This window comes from Chlorocebus sabaeus, chromosome 10 (genome assembly GCF_047675955.1).
Source record: "Chlorocebus sabaeus isolate Y175 chromosome 10, mChlSab1.0.hap1, whole genome shotgun sequence".
Classification (NCBI taxonomy): domain Eukaryota; kingdom Metazoa; phylum Chordata; class Mammalia; order Primates; family Cercopithecidae; genus Chlorocebus; species Chlorocebus sabaeus.
The window spans coordinates 88,293,360-88,315,736 of NC_132913.1; the positions used below are offsets into that span (position 1 = coordinate 88,293,360).

Below are 22,377 nucleotides of genomic sequence, written 5' to 3' on the forward strand. Positions count from 1 at the left end.
TGATCCGCCTGCCTTGGCCTCACAAAGTGCTGGGATAACAGGTGTGAGCCACCATGCCCGGCCAAGATAGTCATTTTTGTGAGTACACAGAGATAGGCAGACATTCCAACACCTCTTGGATGACTCAACATGTCTAATAAGCACCAGGCACAATGCCTAGTACAACTACCTGTCACCCAGGAGTGCAGTGGTGTGATCATGGCTCACTGTAGCCTTGACCTCCTGGGCCCAAGCCATCCTCCCACCTCAAACTCCCAAATAGCTGGGACCACAGGGGTGCACCACCATGCCTATCTAATTTTTAAATTTTTGTAGAGACAGGGTCTTCCTATGTTGCTCAGGCTGGTCTCAAACTCCTGGCCTCAAGTGCTCCTCCCACCTCGGCCTCTCAGAGTGTTAAGATTACAAGCATGAGTCATCACGCCCAGTGGTGAACCACTATTTAACACATAACTTTTTGTTTAGTTATGACTGTGAATGGCAAAAAGTTACAGTGTTTCTTTACGTCAGGGGTCAGCAAGCTATAAGTCTATGGGCCAAACCCAGACTTTCCATTTGTTTTAAGTACAGTTTTATTGGAACATAGCCACACCATCCATATGTATTGTTTGTGGCTGCTTTTCAGCTACAACAGCCAAGTTCAGTAGTCACAACAGAGACTGTCTAGCTCACAGAGCTGAAAATATTTACTGTCTGACCCTTTACAGAAAAAGCTGGCTGACTTTTGCTCTGTATTAATCATCTGCATGCACACTTTCAATGCATGTGTACAGTTTTTATCATTCTTTTCTTGCTCCTGTGTCATATTTGTTTTCGATGATATTAAATGAAATGTAATGGCATGGCTGTTGACTCTATTAATACAAAATTAGGCCTGGACATGGTGGCTCAAGCCTATAATCCCAGCACTTTGGAAGACAGAGGTGGGTGGATCACTTGAGTCTAGGAGTTCGAGACCAGACTGGGCAACATGAAGAAACCCTGTCTCTACAAAAGAACAGAAAAATTAGCCAGGTGTGGTGGCGTGTGACTTTAGTCCAAGCTACTTGGGAAGCTGAGGTAGGAAGATCGCTTGAGCCCAGGACATGGAAGTTGCAGCGAGCCAAGATTACACTACACATTCCAGCCTGGGCAATACAGATAGACCCTTAAAAAAAAAATGATGTTACTTGTGGGCTTGTAAAGAAAAAAAATAGGGCATAAATTTTGTATCTTTATATTCATTATTCTAATAATTCATCTATATTGTATTTTATACAATAAACTGGTCTCTAATGATAGCTTTAGATCAGTCTGTTATCTGGTCCTATCTAACCAATCTATTTTCTTCTTTTTTTAAAAAAGATACTTATTTTCTTTTACCTCATTTATATTTATCTGCTCATCTGTTGATGAACATATAGGTTGATTCCATATCCTGGGTATTGTGAAATAATACTGCAATGAACACGGGAGTGCAGATATCTCTTCGACATACTGATTTCATACCCTTTGGGTATATATCCAGTAGTGGGATTGCTGGATCTCAAACTATTTTTAATTTTCCCATTTACTTCTCCAGCCTGATTGAACTCCTCACTTTCTTCTCTACCTGGTAATTCTACTTTTGCTCTTTTGTTTACATTTATTTTCTTACCCTAGATACATTCTCTGTATTTTACAAAGCCTTCCTATCTAACCTATAGTCTATTTCTAGCCCTATATCTTGGTTAGCCCAATTATATGAAAATCTTTTTCTTTTTTTAAATTTTTTTTATAGAGATAAGGTCTCACTATGCTGCGCAGGCTAATCTCAAACTCCTGGGCTTAAGTGATCCTCTTGCCTTGTCCTCTCAAAGTGTTGTGATTATAGGCATGAGCCACTATACCTGGTCAAAATCATCATTTATACTCAGAATAACATGATTTTCTGGCAGATCATGTTATTTATTAAATATTAAGGCATTCTATTTTACTGATATATTTAGATGTAAACACAATTAGCAACAATACTTAATGAGTCAATGAAATTCATTAAAGAGCATCGTAACTAAACATGGGTTGTAACTAAACAAAGATTTTAGAAGTCTGATCAGTCTGTCAGATTGTGTTCCTGAAATTTCATAGTCATAATAATAAAAACTAAATATCTATAAAACTATCTTCTCATGACTTTAAAATGTGTATTTGTTTCAGATGTGATGATAAAAATGCACAGAATGAAGACAATATTCCAGTTTTATGCAGTGCTTACAAATACAACACATTATCATCTTTAAGTTATGAGCATGCTGATTCTCCAAATGGAGAACTACTACTTGATTACTCCTGTGAGTTCTATTTCACTTCACAATAATAATTCTCCTCTTTCTCCAGTGGTATTTTTTTGTCCTGCACCATTGTCCTAGGGTTTCATTTTGGTCTTGGTGTCTATTTTATCTTTCTTCTAATAATTACATCAGCATTTCTCTGGTTTCTCAGTGCTCCTATACAGGATTCAGTCATTTTCATAGATTTAAACAACCTTCATGTTCTGGGTTCAAGTGATTCTCCTGCCTCAGCCTCCCAGGGAGCCAGAATTACAGATGCGCACCACCACATCCAGCTTATTTTTGTATTTTTAGTAGAGATGAGTTTCACCATGTGGGCCAGGCTGGTTTTGAACTCTTGATCTCAAGTGATCCACCTACCTCGGCCTCCCAAAGTGCTAGGATTATAGGAGTGAGCCACTGCACCCAACCAAAAAAACTTAATTTCTTGATGTAGATAAATATATACTAAGAAACACATCAATTAATGTAAATTATTGTATGTACCATGTTATGTTCAAAATCAGTAATGTATTTAATGTTACAACTTTTAGAAAAACTAAACTGATTTTGTCAATTGATTAACTTATATTCAGAAATACAGGTTTTGTAATTACTTCTCATATATTCCTCATCAGTGTCAACATTTAACATATTTCATTTTTACTTGACCCTGAATGTTTACATGTGTCATTGGCTACAGTGATTGAATAAAAACAAACCACTGAAGAAATATCCATAGGTGTTTTATACTTATACATTGTAAGCCCTCTTTTTCAACTATTAGATTTACCAGGTGGATAATAATTATTCTCTTGTTCCTGACTTTTTGGTATTTCCAAACCTTATATTTATATACCTTTATAATTTTCAAAGTACTTTCACATATATTACTTTCCTTCCTTACTGCTTTCAAAAATGATGACCCCCTCATACCACAAGATCGAAATACAGTGCCATCTGATTCTTTTGTTTGTTCTTGTTTTTTTGAGACAAGGTTTCACTCTGTCACCCAGGCTGGAGTGTAGTGGTGTGATCGTGGCTCACTGTAACCTTGAACCCCTAGGCTCAAGCGATCCTCCTGCTTCAGCTTCCCAAGAAGCTGGGATTACAGGAATGCACCACCATGCCTGGCTAATTTTTTAATTTTCTGTAGAGACAGGGTTTCGCTATGTTGCCCAGGCTAGTATTGAACTACTGACCTCAAGCTATCCTCCTGGCTTGGCCACCCAAAGTGCTGGGATTACAGGTGTGAGCTACCATGTCTGGCCTGAATTTTAAAAAATAATTGACAGTTTAATTTTAAGGTTATATGTAATTTATTACAGCTTAGTTCTCTGAAAATCAGCAATTGAAGTGTAATTGGTATAGGTGGTAACTCAAGTAAGAAAAATGTTAGAAGACCATTCCTAATAATTTTATGTAAGCATTTTTCTGTAATATAAACAACATTTTTCCATATACAGGGTAAAACTCTGTGTTTTTTTTTTGGTTTTTTTTTTTTGAGATGGAGTCTTGCCCTGTCACCCAGGCTGGCGTGCAGTGGCACAATCTTGGCTCACTGCAAGCTCTGCCTCCCAGGTTCAAGTGATTCTCCTGCCTCAGCTGCCTGGATAGCTGGGACTATAGGCACGCACCACCATGTAGAGATGGGGTTTTACCATGTTGGCCAGGCTGGTCTCAAACTCTTGACCTCAAGGGATCTGCCTGCTTCCTGCCTCAGCCTCCCAAAGTGCTGGGATTGTCCAGCAAAACTCTTATTTAATCATTAATTCAGAATAGCTCTATGTGACTCTCACTTGTTACTTCAAAAAAGTTTGTGAAGAGACTAAGCTATGGCTGGGCACGGTGGCTCACGCCTGTAATCCTAGCACTTTGGGAGGTTGAGGCGGGTGGATCACTTGAGGTTGGGAGTTTGACACCAACCTGGTCAACATGGCGAAACCCCTTCTCTACTAAAAATACAAAAAAATTGGGATTGGGTGCCAAGATGGCCGAATAGGAACAGCTCCAGCCTTCAGCTCCCAGCGTGAGTGACACTGAAGACAGGTGATTTCTGCATTTTCAACCGAGGTACCAGGTTCATCTCACTGGGGTGTGTTGAACAGTCAGTACAGGACAGTGGGTGCAGCCCAATGAGTGAGAGCAGAAGCAGGGTGAAACATCACCTCACCCGGGAAGCACAAAGGGGAAGGGAATTCCTTTCCCTAGCCAAGGGAAACTGTGACACACAACACCTGGAAAATTGGGTCACTCCCACCCTAATATTGCGCTTTACCAAGGGTCTTAGCAAATGGCACACCAGGAGATTGTATCCTGCGCCTGGCTCTGAGGGTCGCACGCCCACAGAGCCTCCCTTATTGCTAGCGCAGCAGTCTGAGATCTAACTGCAAGGTGGCAGCGAGGCTGGGGGAGGGGTGCCCGCCATTGCTGAGGCTTGAGTAGGTAAACAAAGGGGCCTGGAAGCTCGAACTGGGTGGAGCCCACCACAGCTCAAGGAGGCCTTCCTGCCTCTGTAGACTCCACCTCTGGGTTCAGGGCATAGCTAAACAAAAAGCAGCAGAAACCTCTGCAGATGTAAATGTCCCTGTCTGACAGCTTTGAAGAGAGTACTGATTCTCCCTGCGTGGAGTCTGAGATCTGAGAACGGACAGACTGCCTGCTCAAGTGGGTCCCTGACCCCCAAGTAGCCTAACTGGGAGGCACCCCCCACTAGGGGCAGACTGACACCTAACACCTCACACGGCTGGGTATACCTCTGAGACGAAGCATCCAGAGGAACAATCAGACAGCAACACTTGCTGTTCAGCAATATTCACTCTTCTGCAGCCTCCACTGCAGATACCAAGGCAAACAGGGTCTGAAGTGGACCTCAAGCAAACTCCAACAGACATGCAGCTGAGGGTCCTGACTGTTAGAGGGAAAACTAGCAGACAGAAAGGACATCCACACCAAAACCCCATCTGTACATCACCATCATCAAAGACCAAAGGTAGATAAAACCACAAAGATGGGGAAAAAGCAGTGCAGAAAAGCTGAAAATTCAAAAAATCAGAGCGCCTCTCCCCCTCCAAAGGAACGCAGCTACTTGCCAGCAACGGAACAAAGCTGGACGGAGAATGACTTTGAAAAGTTGAGAGATGAAGGCTTCAGACGATCAAACTTCTCAGAGCTAAATGAGGAACTATGAACCCAGCACAAAGAAACTAAAAACCTTGAAAAAAGATTTGACAAATGGATAACTGGAATAACCAATGCAGAGAAGTCCACAAACGACCTGATAGAGATGCAAACCATGACACGAGAACTACGTGACAAATGCACAAGCTTCAGTAATTGACTCGATCACTGGAAGAAAGGGTATCAGTGATTGAAGATCAAATGAATGAAATGAAGTGAGAAGAGAAGTTTAGAGAAAAAAGAATAAAAAGAAATGAACAAAGCCTCCAAGAAATATGGGATTATGTGAAAAGACCAAAAGCATTAGGAGATATACCTAATGTAAATGACGAGTTAATGGGTGCAGCACACCAACATGGCACATGTATACATATGTAACAAACCTGCACGTTGTGCACATGTACCCTAGAACATAAAGTATAATAAAAATATATATATATAAAAAAGTTAGCCAGGTGTGGTGGCACACACCTGTAGTCTCAGCTACTCAGAAGGCTGAGGCAGGAGAATCACTTGAACCTGGGAGGTGGAGGTTGCAGTGAGCCGAGATTGCACCACTGCACTCCAGCTTGGGCAACAGAGTGAGACTCCACCTTTGAAAAAAAAAAAAAAAGAAAGAAAAAGAAACTAAGCTACATATTTTGGAGAGGACTAAAGAAAAACAGACTGTGCTCATACTACAAGAAGCTTATAATCTAGCTGAAAACAGAAGACATCTGAGCATGTAAAAAACCAAATGAACTTAATTGTGCTTAATATGAACATCCTTCTTTTAGGGAATATCTCATTATTCCCTAAACCATAGGGAATCTGTCTTCATTCCTATAGGAAATACAGTAGTATGATAATCATGGGGAATGTGGTTAAATCTACCTTAGGAAAGATGAATAATAGTTACAGAAATCAGAAAAGCAACATACCTAATTTAGCCATCTTTTCAGAGTGTTTTCTATTCTGAAAAGAATAAACTTTATTTCCACCACCTGTAGCAGAGCCATTTTTCAACGATTCTGAAAGAAAAAATGCAACATACATTTAGGAAAAAAGAACAAAATTAACAGAAAAAAAATTTTGACAAAAAACTAAAGATCTGTACCCCTCACAGCCTTGCATAAAGGTTTAACTGTATTTATATATAAAATATTTAGAAATACATTGTAAAGAAAACAGGCTATGGAACTGTTTTTATAGGTTTTAACATGCTATTCAAAGATACACAGACATCTATGTAAAAATACAAAAACATGGCAAAACCCCAGATCAGAGGGATATGCATTCAATTCATAACAACAGTTGCCCCTGGGGAGGGAGGACTAAAAGGACTTTATTGGTTATATTTATTTTCTGAAGCAAAGATGAAAAGTACAATTGTTGAGGTTGAGATTTAAACAGCTGTTTTATGGTAGAAGCTTTCTTGGCCAGGCCCGGTGGCTCACACCTATAATCCCAGCACTTTGGGAGGCTGAGCCAGGTGACCATGAGGTCAGGAGATCGAGAGCATCCTGGCTAACACGGTGAAACCCCGTCTCTACTAAAAATACAAAAAAATCAGCTGGGCATGGGGGCACACGCCTGTAGTCTAGCTACTCAGGAGGCTGAGGCAGGAGAACTGCTTGAACCCAGGAGGCGGAGGTTGCGGTGAGCAGAGATTGTGCCACTGCACACTAGCCTGGGTGATAAAGCGAGACTCCAACTCAAAAAAAAAAAAAAAAGCTTTATTAACAGATGCTGACTTAACTGACATTCTTCAGTCTCCTCTTTAAATATCAACTGCTACCTACAACACAGTGAACATTCATTTCTAGTATCCTACTCCCTAACACAGCAATTTCCAACACGTGGCCTGAGGGTTGCTAGGATCCCTGAGGTCAAAATTACTTCTTAATAATACTAAGACATTAATTACCTTTTGATTCTCAATCAAGAGTGTACAGTGAGGTATGCCAGAGACAACATGACGTGATAACAAGTTATCATATTAACTAATGGAATGTGTGAAGCAGGTAAGAAAATCCACTTGCCTTCAATGAAGCCAGAAATTAAAAATATAAAACAATGCCCTCCTCATTACGTTTTTGAAACCGTTGTTTTTCATTTAAATATGTGATGTATTGTCAATACTTAATAAATTTATTAGAAAATAGTGTCAAACTTTCCAAAATGTGTGCTCATCCTCCTTATTGCTTAACCTTTCCTAGTGATCTGTATTCCTACTAACACTTGGTTTTATCCAAATTCCTTAATCTTTGTCAAACAATGGGTATAAACTGAATCTCATGAAGAGAAGTGTCTTAATTTGTGTTTCCTTAATCATTACTGACATAGAACATTTTTTTACAGGTATCTTCTCAGAAAAAAAACCTTCTTTACACTGTGGCTTGTCTTTACACTCTTTTTATGGTGTCATTTGAAGGAAAGTGCTGGTTTCTTATAAAATAGACTTTACACTAGTCTTTTTACTGTCACCATAGTTTTGCATTTTCCAGAATGTCATATAGTTGGAATCATACAGTATGTAGCCTTTTCAGATTGGCTTCTTTCACTTAGTAACATACTTTTAAGGTCCTTTCATGTATTATTCATAGCTTGATAGCTTTTTTATTTAAGTGCTGAATACTCCATGCTCAGGATGTGCCAGTTTGTTCATTCATTCATCTACTGAACGACCTCTTTGTTGCTTCCAAGTTTTGGTCATTATGAATGAAATTGCTATAAAGGTCCACCTGCAGGTTTTTGTGTGGACATGTTTTCAACTCATTTGGGTAAACACTAAGGAGCATAACTGCTGAATTATATGGTTAGAGTATGTTGAATTTTGTAAGCAGCAGCACAGCAGTTTTTCATGGGGCTGTACCATTTTGCATTAACTACAGATAAATGAGTTCTTGTTGCTCCACATCCTAACCAGTATTTGGTGGTATTGGTGCTTTGGATTTTGGCTATTCTAATAGGTGTATAGTGGTATCTCATGTTGTTTAAATTTGCAATTCCCTAATGATATGATATTGAGCATATTTTCATATGTTTATTGGCCATCTATTTTCCTTGATAATAAAGAATAAAAATAGATGGCAAATACACATATAGTATCTGTTCAAATACCTGTTTGCCTATTTTTATTTGTTTTCTTATTGCTGAATTTTAAGAACTCTTTGCATATTTTGGATTAAAAGTCCTTTATCAGACATGTCTTTTGCAACATTTTGTTCTAGTCTGTAGTCTTCTCATTTTCTTGAGAAACAATGAATGGTAATTAGTTGATTTTGTCAATCTTTTCTTTTGATTACATATTCTGTAAGAAAACTTTCTATAATCAAGACCAAAACCACATTCTATTTTCATCTAAAAGCGTTTACAATTTGCTTTTCATGTTTAAATAATCAAGGTATTTAATCTGTTTATAAAGGGAGGTAGAGGGTCTTCTTTTAAAAAGGGAATATACAATTGTCCCATCACCATTTACTGACCAGTTCATCGCTACCCCAGTGATCTGCAATGCTACTCCTACAGCATATCTAGTTTTCATATATGCACAAGTCTATTTATGGAGAACGTGTTACTACAATTATAGAACTACAACTAGAATATATAATTAGAATACAGAATGTATAACTATATTTATATTATTTATTTTTTTATATATTATACTTTATGTTCTAGGGTACATGTGCACAACGTGCAGGTTTGTTACATGTGTATACATGTGCCATGTTGGTATGCTGCACCCATTAACTCATCATTTACATTAGGTGTATCTCCTAGTGTTATCCCTCCCCACTACCCACACCCCACAACAGGCCCCGGTGTGTGATGTTCCCCTTCCTGTGTCCAAGTGTTCTCATTGTTCAGTTCCCACCTATGAGTGAGAACATGCTGTGCTTGGTTTTCTGTTTTTGTGACAGTTTTTGAGAATGATGGTTTCTAGCTGCATCCATGTCCCTACAAAGGACATGAACTCATCCTTTTTTATGGTTACATAGTATTCCATGGTGTATATGCCACATTTTCTTAATCCAGTCTGTCATTGATGGACATGTGGGTTGGTTCCAAGTCTGCTATTGTGAATAGTGCCTCTATAAATATAAGTGTACATGTGTCTTTATAGCAGCATGATTTATAATCCTTTGGGTATATACTCAGTAATGGGATGGCTGGGTCAAATGGTATTTCTAGTTCTAGATCCTTGAGGAATCGCCACACTGTCTTCCACAATGGTTGAACTAGTTTACAGTCCCACCAACAGTGTCAAAGTGTTCCTCTTTCTCCACATCCTCTCCAGCACCTGTTGTTTCCTGACTTTTTAATGATCACCATTCTAACTGGTATGAGATGGTATCTCATTGTGGTTTTGATTTGCATTTCTCTGATGGCTAGTGATGATGAGCATTTTTTCATGTGTCTGTTGGCTGCATAAATGTCTTCTTTTGAGAAGTGTCTGTTCATATTCTTTGCCCACTTTTTGATGGGGTTGGTTTTTTTCTTGTAAATTTGTTTGAGTTCTTTGTAGGTTCTGGATATTAGCCCTTTGTCAGATGAGTAGATTGCAAAAATTTTCTCCCATTCAGTACGTTGCCTGTTCACTCTGATGGTAGTTTCTTTTGCTGTGCAGAAGCTCTTTAATTAGATCCCATTTGTCAATTTTGGCTTTTGTTGCCATTGCTTTTGGTGTTTCAGACATGAAGTCCTTGCTCATGCCTATGTCCTGAATGGTATTACCTAGGTTTTCTTCTAGGGTTTTTATGATTTTAGGTCTAACATTTAAGTCTCTAATCCATTTTGAATTAATTTTTGTATAAGGTGTAATGAAGGGATCCCGTTTCAGCTTTCTACTTAAGGCTAGCTAGTTTTCCCAGCACCATTTATTAAATAGGGAATCCTTTCCCCATTTCTTGTTTTTGTCAGATTTGTCAAAGATCAGATGGTTGCAGATGTGTGGTATTATTTCTGAGGGCTCTGTTCTGTTCCATTGGTCTATATCTCTGTTTTGGTACCAGTACCATGCTGTTTTGGTTACTGTAGTCTTGTAGTATAGTGTGAAGTCAGGTGGTGTGATGCCTCCAGCTTTGTTCTTTTGACTTAGGATTGTCTTGGCAATGCGGGCTCTTTTTTGGTTCCATATGAACTTTAAAGCAGTTTTTTCCAATTCTGTGAAGAAACTCATTGGTAGCTTGATGGGGATGGCATTGAATCTATAAATTACCTTGGGCAGTATGGCCATTTTCACGATACTGATTCTTCCTATCCATGAGCATGGAAAGTTCTTCTATTTGTTTGTGTCCTCTTTTATTTCGTTGAGCAGTGGTTTGTAGTTCTCCTTGAAGAGGTCCTTCACATACCTTGTAAGTTGGATTCCTAGGTATTTTATTTTCTTTGAAGAAATTGTGAATGGGATTTCACTCATGATTTGGCTGTCTGTCTGTTATTGGTGTATAGGAATGCTTGTGATTTTTGCACATTAATTTTGTATGCTGAGACTTTGCTGAAGTTGCTTATCAGCTTAAGGAGATTTGGGGCTGAGACAATGGGGTTTTCTAAATATACAATCATGTCATCTGCAAACAGGGACAATCTGACTTCATTGTTTCCTAACTGAATACCCTTTATTTCTTTCTCTTGCCTGATTGCCCTGGCCAGAACTTCCAACACTATGTTGAACAGGAGTGGTGAGAGAGGGCATCCCTGTCTTGTGCCAGTTTTCAAAGGGAATGCTTCCAGGTTTTGCCCATTCAGTATGATATTGGCTGTGGGTTTGTCATCAATAGCTCTTATTATTTTGAGATACGTTCCATCAATACCGAATTTATTGAGAGTTTTTAGCATGAAGGGCTGTTGAATTTTGTCAAAGGTCTTTTCTGCATCTGTTGAGATAATCATGTGGTTTTTGTCTTTGGTTCTGTTTATATGCTGGATTACGTGTATTGATTTGCGTATATTGAACCAGCCTTGCATCCCAGGGATGAAGCCCACTTACTCATGGTGGTAAGCTTTTTGATGTGCTGTTGGATTCAGTTTGCCAGTATTTCATTGAGGATTTTTGCATCGATGTTCATCAGGGATATTGGTCTAAAATTCTCTTTTTTTGTTGTGTCTCTGCCAGGCTTTGGTATCAGGATGATGTTGGCCTCATGAAATGAGTTAGGGAGGATTCCTTCTTTTTCTATTGATTAGAATAGTTTCAGAAGGAATGGTACCAGCTCCTCTTTGTACCTCTGGTAGAATTCGGCTGTGAATCTGTCTGGTCCTGGACTTTTTTTGGTCGGTAGGCTCTTAATTATTGCCTCAATTTCAGGGCCTGTTATTGGTCTATTCAGGGATTCAACTTCTTCCTGGTTTAGTCTTGGGAGAGTGTATGTGTCCAGGAATGTATCCATTTCTTCTAGGTTTTCTAGTTTATTTACATAGAGGTGTTTATAGTATTCTCTGTTGGTAGTTTGTATTTCTGTGGGGTCAGTGGTGATATCCCCTTTATCATTTTTTATTGCATCTATTTGATTCTTTTCTATTTTCTTCTGTATTAGTCTTGCTAGCGGTCTATCAATTTTGTTGATCGTTTCAAAAAACCAGCTCCTGGATTCACCGATTTTTTGAAGGGTTCTTTTTGTCTCTATCTCCTCCAGTTCTGCTCTGATCTTAGTTATTTCTTGCCTTCTGATAGCTTTTGAATGTGTTTTCTCCTGCTTCTCTAGTTCTTTTAATTGTGATGTTAGGGTGTCAATTTTAGATCTTTCCTGCTTTCTCTTGTGGGCATTTATGGGCATAAATTTCCCTCTACACACTACTTTAAATCTGTCCCAGAGATTCTGGTATGTTGTCTTTGTTCTCATTGGTTTCAAAGAACATCTTTATTTCTGCCTTCATTTCGTTATGTACCCAGTAGTCATTCAGGAGCAGGTTGTTCAGTTTCCATGTAGTTGAGTGGTTTTGACTGAGTTTCTTAATCCTGAGTTCTAGTTTGATGGCACTGTGGTCTGAGAGACAGTTTGTTATAATTTGTGTTCTTTTACATTTGCTGAGGAGTGCTTTACTTCCAACTATGTGGTCAATTTTGCAATAAGTGCGATGTGGTTTTGAGAAGAATGTATATTCTGTTGATTTGGGGTGGAGAGTTCTGTAGATGTCTCTTAGGCATGCTTGATGCAGAACTGAGTTCAATTCCTGGATATCCTTGTTAACTTTCTGTCTTCTTGATCTGTCTAATGTTGACGGTGGGGTGTTAAAGTCTCCCATTATTATTGTATGGGAGTCTAAGTCTCTTTGTATGTCTCTAAGGACTTGCTTTATGAATCTGGGTGCTTCTGTAATGGCTGCATATATATTTAGATTAGCTCTTCTTGTTGAATTGACCACTTTACCATTATATAATGGCCTTCTTTGTCTCTTTTGATCTTTGTTGGTTGAAAATCTGTTTTATCAGAGACTAGGATTGCAACCCCTGCCTTTTTTCGTTTTCCATTTGCTTGGTAGATCTTCCTCCATCCCTTTATTTTGAGCCTATGTATGTCTCTGCACGTGAGATGGGGTCTCTGAATACAGCACACTGATGCATCTTGACTCTTTATCCAATTTGCCAGTCTTTGTCTTTTAATTGGAGCATTTAGCCATTTACATTTAAGGTTAATATTGTTACCTGTAAACTCGATCCTGTCATTACAATGACAAATGACATTATTTGTCATTATTACAAAATAACCTGTTAGCTGGTTATTTTTTTCGTTAGTTGACGCAGTTTCTTCCTAGCATCGATGGTCTTTACATTTTGGCATGTTTTTGCAATGGCTGGTACCGGTTGTTCCTTTCCATGTTTAGTGCTTCCTTCAGGAGCTCTTGTAGGGCAGGCCTGGTGGTGACAAAAATCTCTCAGCATTTGCTTGTCTGCAAAGGATTTTATTTCTCCTTCACTTATGAAACTTAGTTTGGCTGGATATGAATTTCTGGGTTGAAAATTCTTTAAGGATGTTGAATAGTGGCCCCCACTCTCTTCTGGCTTATAGAGTTTCTGCCAAGAGATCTGCTGTTAGTCTGATGGGCTTCCCTTTATGGGTAACCCGAGCTTTCTCTCTGGCTGCCCTTAACGTTTTTCCTTCATTTCAACTTTGGTGAATCTGACAATTATGTGTCTTGGAGTTGCTCTTCTCGAGGAGTATTTTTGTGGCGTTCTCTGTATTTCCTGAATTTGAATGTTGGCCTGACTTGCTAGGTTGGGGAAGTTCTCCTGGATAATATCCTGCAGAATGTTTTCCAAGTTGGTTCCATTCTCCCTGTCACTTTTAGAAACACCAATCAGACATATATTTGGTCTTTTCACATAGTCCTATATTTCTTGGAGGGTTTGTTCGTTTTTTACTCTTTTTTCTCTAAACTTCTCTTCTCGCTTCATTTCATTCATTTGATCATCAATCACTGATACCCTTTCTTCCAGTTGATCAAATTGGTTATTGAAGCTTGTGCGTTTGTCATGTAGTTCTCATGCCATGGTTTTCAGCTCTATCAGGTCATTTAAGGACTTCTCTACATTAGTTATTCTAGTTAGCTATTTGTCTAATCTTTTTTCAAGGTTTTTAGCTTCTTTGCGATGGGTTCAAACTTCCTCCTTTAGCTCGGAGAAGTTTGATTGTCTGAAGCCTTCGTCTCTCAACTCGTTAAAGTCATTCTCCATCCAGCTTTGTTCCAGCTTTGTTCTATTGCTGGCGAAGAGCTGCATTTCTTTGGAGGGGGAGAGGCGCTCTGATTTTTTGAATTTTCAGCTTTTCTGCTCTGTTTTTTCCCCATCTTTGTGGTTTTATTTACCCTTGGTCTTTGATGATGGTGACATACAGATGGGGTTTTGGTATGGATGTCCTTTCTGTTTTTTAGTTTTCCTTCTAAGAGTCAGGACCCTCAGCTGGAGGGTTGGAGTTTGCTGGAGTTCCACTCCAGATCCTGTTTGCCTTGGTATCTGCAGTGGAGGCTGCAGAAGAGTGAATATTGCTGAACAGCAAATGTTGCTGCCTGGTCGTTCCTCTGGAAGCTTCATCTCAGAGGGGTACCCGGCTGTGTGATGTGTGAGGTGTCAGTCTGCCCCTAGTAGGGGGTGCCTCCCAGTTAGGCTATTCAGGGGTCAGGGACCCACTTGAGCAGGCAGTCTGTCCGTTCTCAGATCTCAAACTCCATGCTAGGAGAACTACTACTCTCTTCAAAGCTGACAGACAGGGACATTTAAATCTGCAGAGGTTTCTGCTGCCTGTTGTTTGGCTATGCCTTGTCCCCAGAGGTGGAGTCTACAGAGGCAGAAAGGCCTCCTTGAGCTGCGGTGGGCTCCACCCAGTCTGAACTTCCCAGCTGCTCTGTTTACCTACTCAAGCCTCAGCAATGGCGGGCGCCCCTCCCCTAGCCTTGCTGCTGCCTTGCAGTTAGATCTCAGACTCCTGCGCTAGCAATGAGGCAGGCTCCATGGGTGTGCGACCCTTGGAGCCAGGTGTGGGATATAATCTCCCGGTGTGTTGTTTGCTAAAACCCTTGGTAAAGTGCAGTATTAGGGTGGGAGTAACCCGATTTTCCAGGTGTTGTGTCACAGTTTCACTTGGCTAGGAAAGGGAATTTCCTTCCCCCTTGCACTTCCTGGGCGATGCCTCACCCGGCTTCAGTTCTTGCTTGGTGGACTGCACCCACTGTCCTGCACCAACTGTTCGACACGCCCCAGTGAGATGAACCCAGTACCTCAATTGGAAATGCAGAAATCACCTGTCTTCTGTGTCGCTCATGCTGGGAGCTGGAGGCTGGAGCTGTTACTATTCGGCCATCTTGGAAGCACCCTCCTTCTTATTTTTGAGACAGAGTCTCACTCTGTCGCCCAGCCTGGAGTACAATGGCACGATCTAGGCTCACTGCAAGCTCCGCCTCCTAGATTCATGCCATTCTCCTGCCTCAGCCTCCTGAGTAGGTGGGACCACAGGCGCCCACCACCATACCCAGCTAATTTTTTTTTGTATTTTTAGTAGAGACGGGGTTTCACCATGTTGGCCAGGATGGTCTCGATCTCCTAACCTCATGATCTGCCGACCTCGTCCTCCCAAAGTGCTGGGATTATAGGCGTGAGTCACCGCGCCTGGCCTATATAATTTATTTTTGTCTCTATGTCAAATATAGACAAAATATAAACTTGAAAAAGTTATTAACTAAAACGACTGGTTTTAAGGTACGAATGAGAAACTGTAAAAGATTTAAGAGAAAATTTGAGAAACATAAAAGCCTACTACACTCAGATAGCATTAAAAGTATCATTAAGTTATCAGTTTATTGGAGGAAAATGAAACTGGAAAATTCCAGTTGATGCATTGTGGATATGCTATCTTAAAAATTTAAAAAAAAAAAAAAAAAAAAAGCAGGCTGGGCGTAATGGCTCACGCCTGCAATCTCAGCACGTGGGATAGGCCAAGGCTGGCAGATCACTTGAGCCCAGGAGTTTGAGACCAGCCTGGTCAACATGGTGAGACCCCACCTCTACAAAATATACAAAAACTAGCCAGGCATGGTGGTGCGCACCTGTAGCTACTCAGGAGGCTTAGGTGGGAGGATCACCTGAGCCCAGGCAGACTAAAGTTGTAGTGAGCCTTGATTGTGCCACTGCACTCCAGCCTAGGTGACAGAGTGAGACCCTGTCTCAAAAAAAAAAAAAAAAAAAAAAAGGCAATACTGTTCAACCAGGTGATCTCCAGCAAACTTACATTCAAAGACTCAAGTCTGACATCAAAATCAATCACTACTGCATTAGTTACACTAATAAAAAGTTAGAAACAATCCAAAAGTATAATATAGAAAACCCTATATTGTTTATATATTAGAATGCAATACTACTAGCTATTACAGTTCTTTTTGTCTGAAGACTTATCTCTGAGAATTTCACAATATGTTAAATTTAAAAGAAAATAAAATCATCGCCTCATATCCATTAAAAGGGCTTTTTTTTTTTTTAAAAAAAAAAAGGAAATAAGTGTTGGTAAGAATGTGGAGAAACTGAAACCCTTGTACACTGTAGGTTGATATGTAAAATGGTGCAGCTACTGTGCAAAAAGTATGGTGGTTCCTTAAAAAATTAAAAATAGAATTAGTACATGATCCAGCATTTCCACTTACGGGTATATACCCAAAAGAATTGAATGCAGGGTCCCAAAGAGGTATTTGTACACCCATGTTCACAGCTAGCATTATTCGCAATACCCAAAAGGTGGAAGCAACCCAACTGTCCATCTACAGATGAATACATTTCACTTTTGTACAATGAGAAAAATTTGGGAGATTGGTTACAAACAGTGTGAATGTACCTAATGCCACTGAACCATACACTTAAAAATGGTTCAGATGCTAAACTTTTTTGTGTGTGTATGAGATAAATTCTTGCTGTCACCCATGCTAGAGTGCAATGGTGTGACTGTAGCTGACTGTAGCTCACTGCAGCCTCACCCTCCTGGGCTCAAGTCATCCTCCCACTTCAGACTTCTGAGCAGCTAGGACTACAGGCGCATGCCACCACACACAGCTAATTTTTGTATTTTTTTGTAGAGATGGGATTTGGGATTTCTTTTTTTTGTTTTGAGACAGATTTTCACTCTTTTTGCCCAGGCTGGAGTGCAATGGCGTCATCTTGGCTCATTGCAACCTCCGCCTCCCGGGTTCAAGCGATTCTCCTGCCTCAGCCTCCCAAGTAAATGAGACTACAGGTGCCCACCACCACGCCCAGCTAATTTTTTGTATTTTTAGTAAAGACGGGGTTTCACCATGTTGGCCAGGCTGGTTTTGAACTCCCGTCCTCAGGCGATCCAACCCCCTTGGCCTCCCAAAGTGCTGGGATTACAGGCATGAGCCACTACGCCTGGCCAAAACCAAGTCTTTAGGAAGATGTAACTATGATTAAATAGTGTAATCTGTATAAACTTTAGGAAGATATTTGGCAATATATTTCAAAACTCTTATTGTGGAAGAATGTCTAATGACAGAGTAATGTATATATGATACATTATTAATTGCAAAAAGCCTATTTATAAATAAACATAATGGTGCAAGCTTATGTGTGCCCATGCATGTATGAAGAGACAGAAGATACACACTGAAATGTTAATGGTTCCATGTTCTGTAAAGCAGGCATTCTTGACAGGTACAATACTTCTCCCAATTGGGTAAAACTGGATCTTGGTACAGGGGGGAGTGTGGAAAAAAGACTTTGACATTATTAATATAATAGTCTGCGGCCCTCCAAAGGGTCACAGTAGATAAACAGATATACAGCATATATATAGTACTGAAATTTTACGGGTGGGAAAAAGTGATTAGGAGAAAATGTCTAAAAAGGCTAATTAAGGGACAATAATTTTAAAAAGGTTGAAAAACACAGGGCATGATGCCAAAAAATAAGGCAAAGCTCCCCAATCAGTGTGAGGAATGAATGAATGAATAAATAAGCAAATAAATAAATAAATAAAACGTATGGATTTCATATGTGCTGAGTACTGATTCTCTCAGGCCTTTGAGGATGCCAGTCAAGACCAGTAGCAGGGGTAGGACCCTGGGGTATTTGTCCTTGGTCTGTAGCATCCTCCTCTGTTTATTCCATTGTGCCTCCAAATATCATTTGCTGTGAGTGCTGTTATGTTAGAAAGGTTCGTAAGCACTGAATTTCTACAACAAACATGCCGCTTTTTAAAGAAATGATTTTTATGATGAAAGTTTCATTTTTGGAATACTGTTTCAATCCCTTCTTAGGCCTGGCATAATAGGGAGTCAAGAACGCCAAGTTTTATTTAGAATATCCTCAAAAAATGTCAACTGTCTAGCTGTGGATAGTTGATAGGAGACCCTACCCAGCCCACTAAATCTATTGAGGAGCAGTGGTCATTTTTTGTGTAACTCTATACAGGGAGTATATGATTCTACCCCCATAGTTAATGAACTAAGTAATAGGCACAGATAACTCAACTGTGATTCATCTGTGGATATTCCAATTATATGCTATTTCTATGTCGAGATTTTAAAAATGAATTGAGCTAAATCGACTCTTGAGAATCTAGAATGAGAGAACTGAAAAACCAAATTATTTAACACTGGGAACTTGATGTACATTTATAAGTATGCGAGAATAAAGCACATGTACATGAAGAAAGTAAGTGGCATAGAGAAATCAGAACAGATGCACAGAGATGACACAGGGAGACCCGGAGACTCATGAAAGCACAGTTCCTCAGTTTTAACACTGTCCCAGTTCCAACTCTCCTAGTGCCCAATAATATTGATTTCTTTCCTTGTCATTATTTTTTTAAGCTAGGTTGTGGGGATCTGTGTTCCTTGTACCCAGGAAAAACCTAACTAAAATATAATTCAAGCCTAAAAAATGTTTTATGTTAAGAATAATCTTGGCCGGGCGCGGTGGCTCAAGCCTGTAATCCCAGCACTTTGGGAGGCCGAGACGGGCGGATCATAAGGTCAGGAGATCGAGACCATCCTGGCTAACCTGGTGAAACCTCGTCTCTACTAAAAAATACAAAAAAAACTAGCCGGGCGAGGTGGCAGGCGCCTGTAGTCCCAGCTACTCAGGAGGCTGAGGCAGGAGAATAGCATAAAACCCGGGAGGCGGAGGTTGCAGTGAGCTGAGATCTGGCCACTGCACTCCAGTCTGGGCGACAGAGCGAGACTCCGTCTCAAAAAAAAAAAAGAATAATCTTGCAGGAATCTGGCTTCGATATAAAAATTAAAGCCACACACACAATACCAGCATCCCTGGGTTAGAACACTACTTCTTGAAATGCTCCTCCTAGTTCTGTAAAGATCAAGGTAAAAATAAAGTAACTTGCTTTAGAAAGTTATTTTAAATAAGTTAGAAACATATTTTTTTGTTTTGTTTTGACCTAGGGTCTTGATTTGTCACCCAAGCTGAGTATAGTGGTGCAATCACAGCTCACTGTAGCCTCAACCTCCTGGGCTCAAGCAATCCTGTGCCTTAGCCTCCCAAGTAACTGGGACTATAGATACACACCATCATGCTCAGATAATTTTTTTTTTTTTTTGAGACAGGGTCTCACTTGCCCACACTGGAGTGCAGTGGTATGATCACAGCTCACTGCTGCCTCAACCTCCCAGGCTCAAGTGATCCGCCCACCTCAGCCTCCCTGGTAGCTAGGACCACAGGTGTGTGCCACCACACCAGGCTAGTCTCAAACCCCTGTACTCAAGCGATCAGTCTGCTTTGGCCTCCCAATTGTGCTGAGATTACAGGCATAAGCCACCACACATGCAGCTTCCAGCTAAATAAAAACATTTTTTTTTTTTTTTTTGTAGAAACGAGATCTTACTATGTTGCCCAGGATGGTTACAAACTCCTGGGGCCCAAGCAGTCCTCCTGCCACAGTCTCCCAATGTGCTGGGAGTACAGGTGTGGGCCACCAAGCCAGGCCATAAATAAATAAATATCTTAAAAATAGTACTAGCTACTCAGGTGGCTAAGTTGGGAGATCTCTTGAACCCAGAAGTTGGAGGCTACAGTGAGCTGTTTTTGCCATGGCATCGCGACAGAGACCCTGTCTCTAAAATAAATAAATAAATAAATAAATAAATAAATATCCTGAAAATCACTTTAGGAGTACTATGCAGCCATAAAAAGGAATGAGATCATATCCTTCGCAGGGACATGGATGAAGCTGGAAGCCATCATCCTCAGCAAACTAACAGGAACATAAAACCAAACACTGCATGTTCTCACTCATAAGTGGGAGTTGAAAAATGAGAACACATGGACACAGGAGGGGAACAACACACACCACGGCCTGTGAGTGGGTGGAGGGAGGGAGAGCATCAGGACAGACAGCTAATGCATGTAAGGCTGAAAACTTAGATGACGGGTTGAAAGGTGCAGCAAACCACCATGGCACATGTATACCTATGTAACAAACCTGCACATTCTGCACATGTATCCTGGCAAAATTCAAAAAATAAAGTAAAAAGAAAATAACTTTAGAAAGGTTGGTCTATAGATTCCTTCTTACTAAAAACTATGTGCAGGACTGGTTGTTAAAAAAAAAAAGAACTGTGGAGAAATTGAAGCAAATGTTTTTTAAATGAGAAACACGACAATATAGAATACCACTGTTTAACCTACCAGACTATTTTTGTGTATCCTATAAAGCAATTTTGCTACTAGCAGAAACATGAGTGCATATTTCACCCCCTCAAATACCTTGAACATCTCTTCCCATAATTTCCACATAGTTCTGATCTTTTAAGACCTCCTGGTCATCTTCCTCCAAATCATATTCTGGCTTCTTTATTATTTTTTTGGGGTTGACCAAAAGCTGAGCTCGCTCCTTCTTTAATTTAGCTCCTATAAGAACATCCAAAGAATTAGAGCCTGACAGGTATAAATTCTTTCTAAACATTACATTTAAATAAGTAAAGAAATTATAATATTTATATTGTCATTACTTAAAAGCTGGGAAAAAAGTTTTCTCTTTGATTAAAACCGACCACTCTTCCACAGTTTATATAGTTAAAAAAGAAAAAACAAAAACAAAAAAACCCCCACAATCTCGAAAGTGTGTATTTTTAGGGTTCAAAATAAGCACATATTTTAAATTACAATGGGTAGTTATCAATGACTACCACTACTGAGCATTTCATTTTAGATTAGGCTTTATTGAACATTTTCAATTAAAGTTTGAAAGAATTAAACTAAAAATTAAAGCAGTTTTTATTTAGTTTTACTAACCAGATCAATCCTTTGTGCTATATTTTCAAAATAAAATGTTAGAAGTTTTAAAAGTGAAATAATCCTTAAACATTATATAATAAGCATCTCTTCAAATTGTACAATCACTTAGTACCTCCTTCTCTATCAAGAATGTGATTAAGAACATCATCATCTCCCACAAAATGAACCTCCAGCATCTTGTCTTCCTTTAATTCTGGTTTACTCATTGTTGCCAACCTAAACAAAAACAGTAAGTTACTCAAAAGTGATGAAGAATTAATATCAACCACCAAATTAAACATTCACATAATGAATACATGTCTTTATCTAATATTTTTAAAGTCTTTTTAAGTATAAAAAATATATTGTGCATTACTATATTACTATATATTCGACTGTAGGTAACTCAATTCTTTATCTAAAAAATTGGGGAGGGAAAGAGATGTCTGAGATTTGAGAAGAGCTAAATCCTATCAAGGTTGCTAAAATATACTCAGAAAAAAATAAAATATACTCAGAAAAACAATTCAAGTTTTAATGAATGCTCCAACCAATCTAGATAAGCACATTAACAGAAATGGGGTGGTTAATACATGAGTGTTTAGAAAAGTGATAGCCAAACAAAGAATAACGGTTTGGTGGATTATATTATCTGTTCACTAGAAAGCTATAGTCAATTGTAGGGAGACTGTTAAACTTCATTTGTGTCCTAAACCTGGATAAAAAACCCTCAAGCACCTCCCTTTACTTTTATGGGATGCTTACCAAATAACTTTACAAATATGAATATGGCTTTCTAGGTATCTTGGTAACTAAATAGTAAACACAAATCTTTTGAACACTTAACACTCACTGAACAAACCTCCAGAGTTTGGCAAGCAAAAGTTTGATCAACTGTGACTAGTCTGACAAAATGTACTTTCAGAACTTATTATGCTACTGGCCTGAAAATAACTAATGATGATTTTAACTGTTGCCAGCTAATCAGTTTACCCAAAAAATGTAAACTAAGATTCAGTGTTCTTGGTGTCTTAGTGATTTATTTTCTCTTTTCTCTTTCTTACAATCTTGTTTTCACCTTTTCTTTTGGCAGGAGAAACTACTGACTGTGTCTCTCTTTCCACCCTCCCTCCCTCCGTTCCTTTTTTTTTTTTTTTTTTTTTTTTGAGACAGGGTCTCACTGTGTTGCCTTAGTCTCAA

The 22,377-nt window shown here is 39.4% G+C and overlaps 2 protein-coding genes across 3 annotated transcripts in view; one reads left to right on the forward strand and one right to left on the reverse strand.

Annotated features, from left to right (window-relative positions):
* Positions 1-2,637, forward strand: part of NIF3L1 (NGG1 interacting factor 3 like 1) — a 56,801-nt gene extending 54,164 nt beyond the window's left edge. Inside the window, exon 10 of the mRNA XM_073019912.1 lies at positions 2,176-2,637. The gene's annotated coding sequence lies outside the window, so the exon portion shown is untranslated. The remainder of the gene's footprint in view (positions 1-2,175) is intronic.
* ORC2 (origin recognition complex subunit 2) overlaps positions 1-22,377 on the reverse strand; it is a 59,439-nt gene that overhangs the window by 32,168 nt on the left and 4,894 nt on the right. For both annotated transcript variants that reach the window (XM_007965800.3, XM_007965801.3), the window contains exons 3-5: positions 21,311-21,414; positions 20,668-20,811; positions 6,389-6,478 (exon numbers count right to left, since the gene is read on the reverse strand). In XM_007965800.3, coding sequence (XP_007963991.3) covers positions 6,389-6,478; positions 20,668-20,811; positions 21,311-21,404 — 328 coding nt within the window. In that variant the 5' untranslated portion in view covers positions 21,405-21,414. The remainder of the gene's footprint in view (positions 1-6,388; positions 6,479-20,667; positions 20,812-21,310; positions 21,415-22,377) is intronic.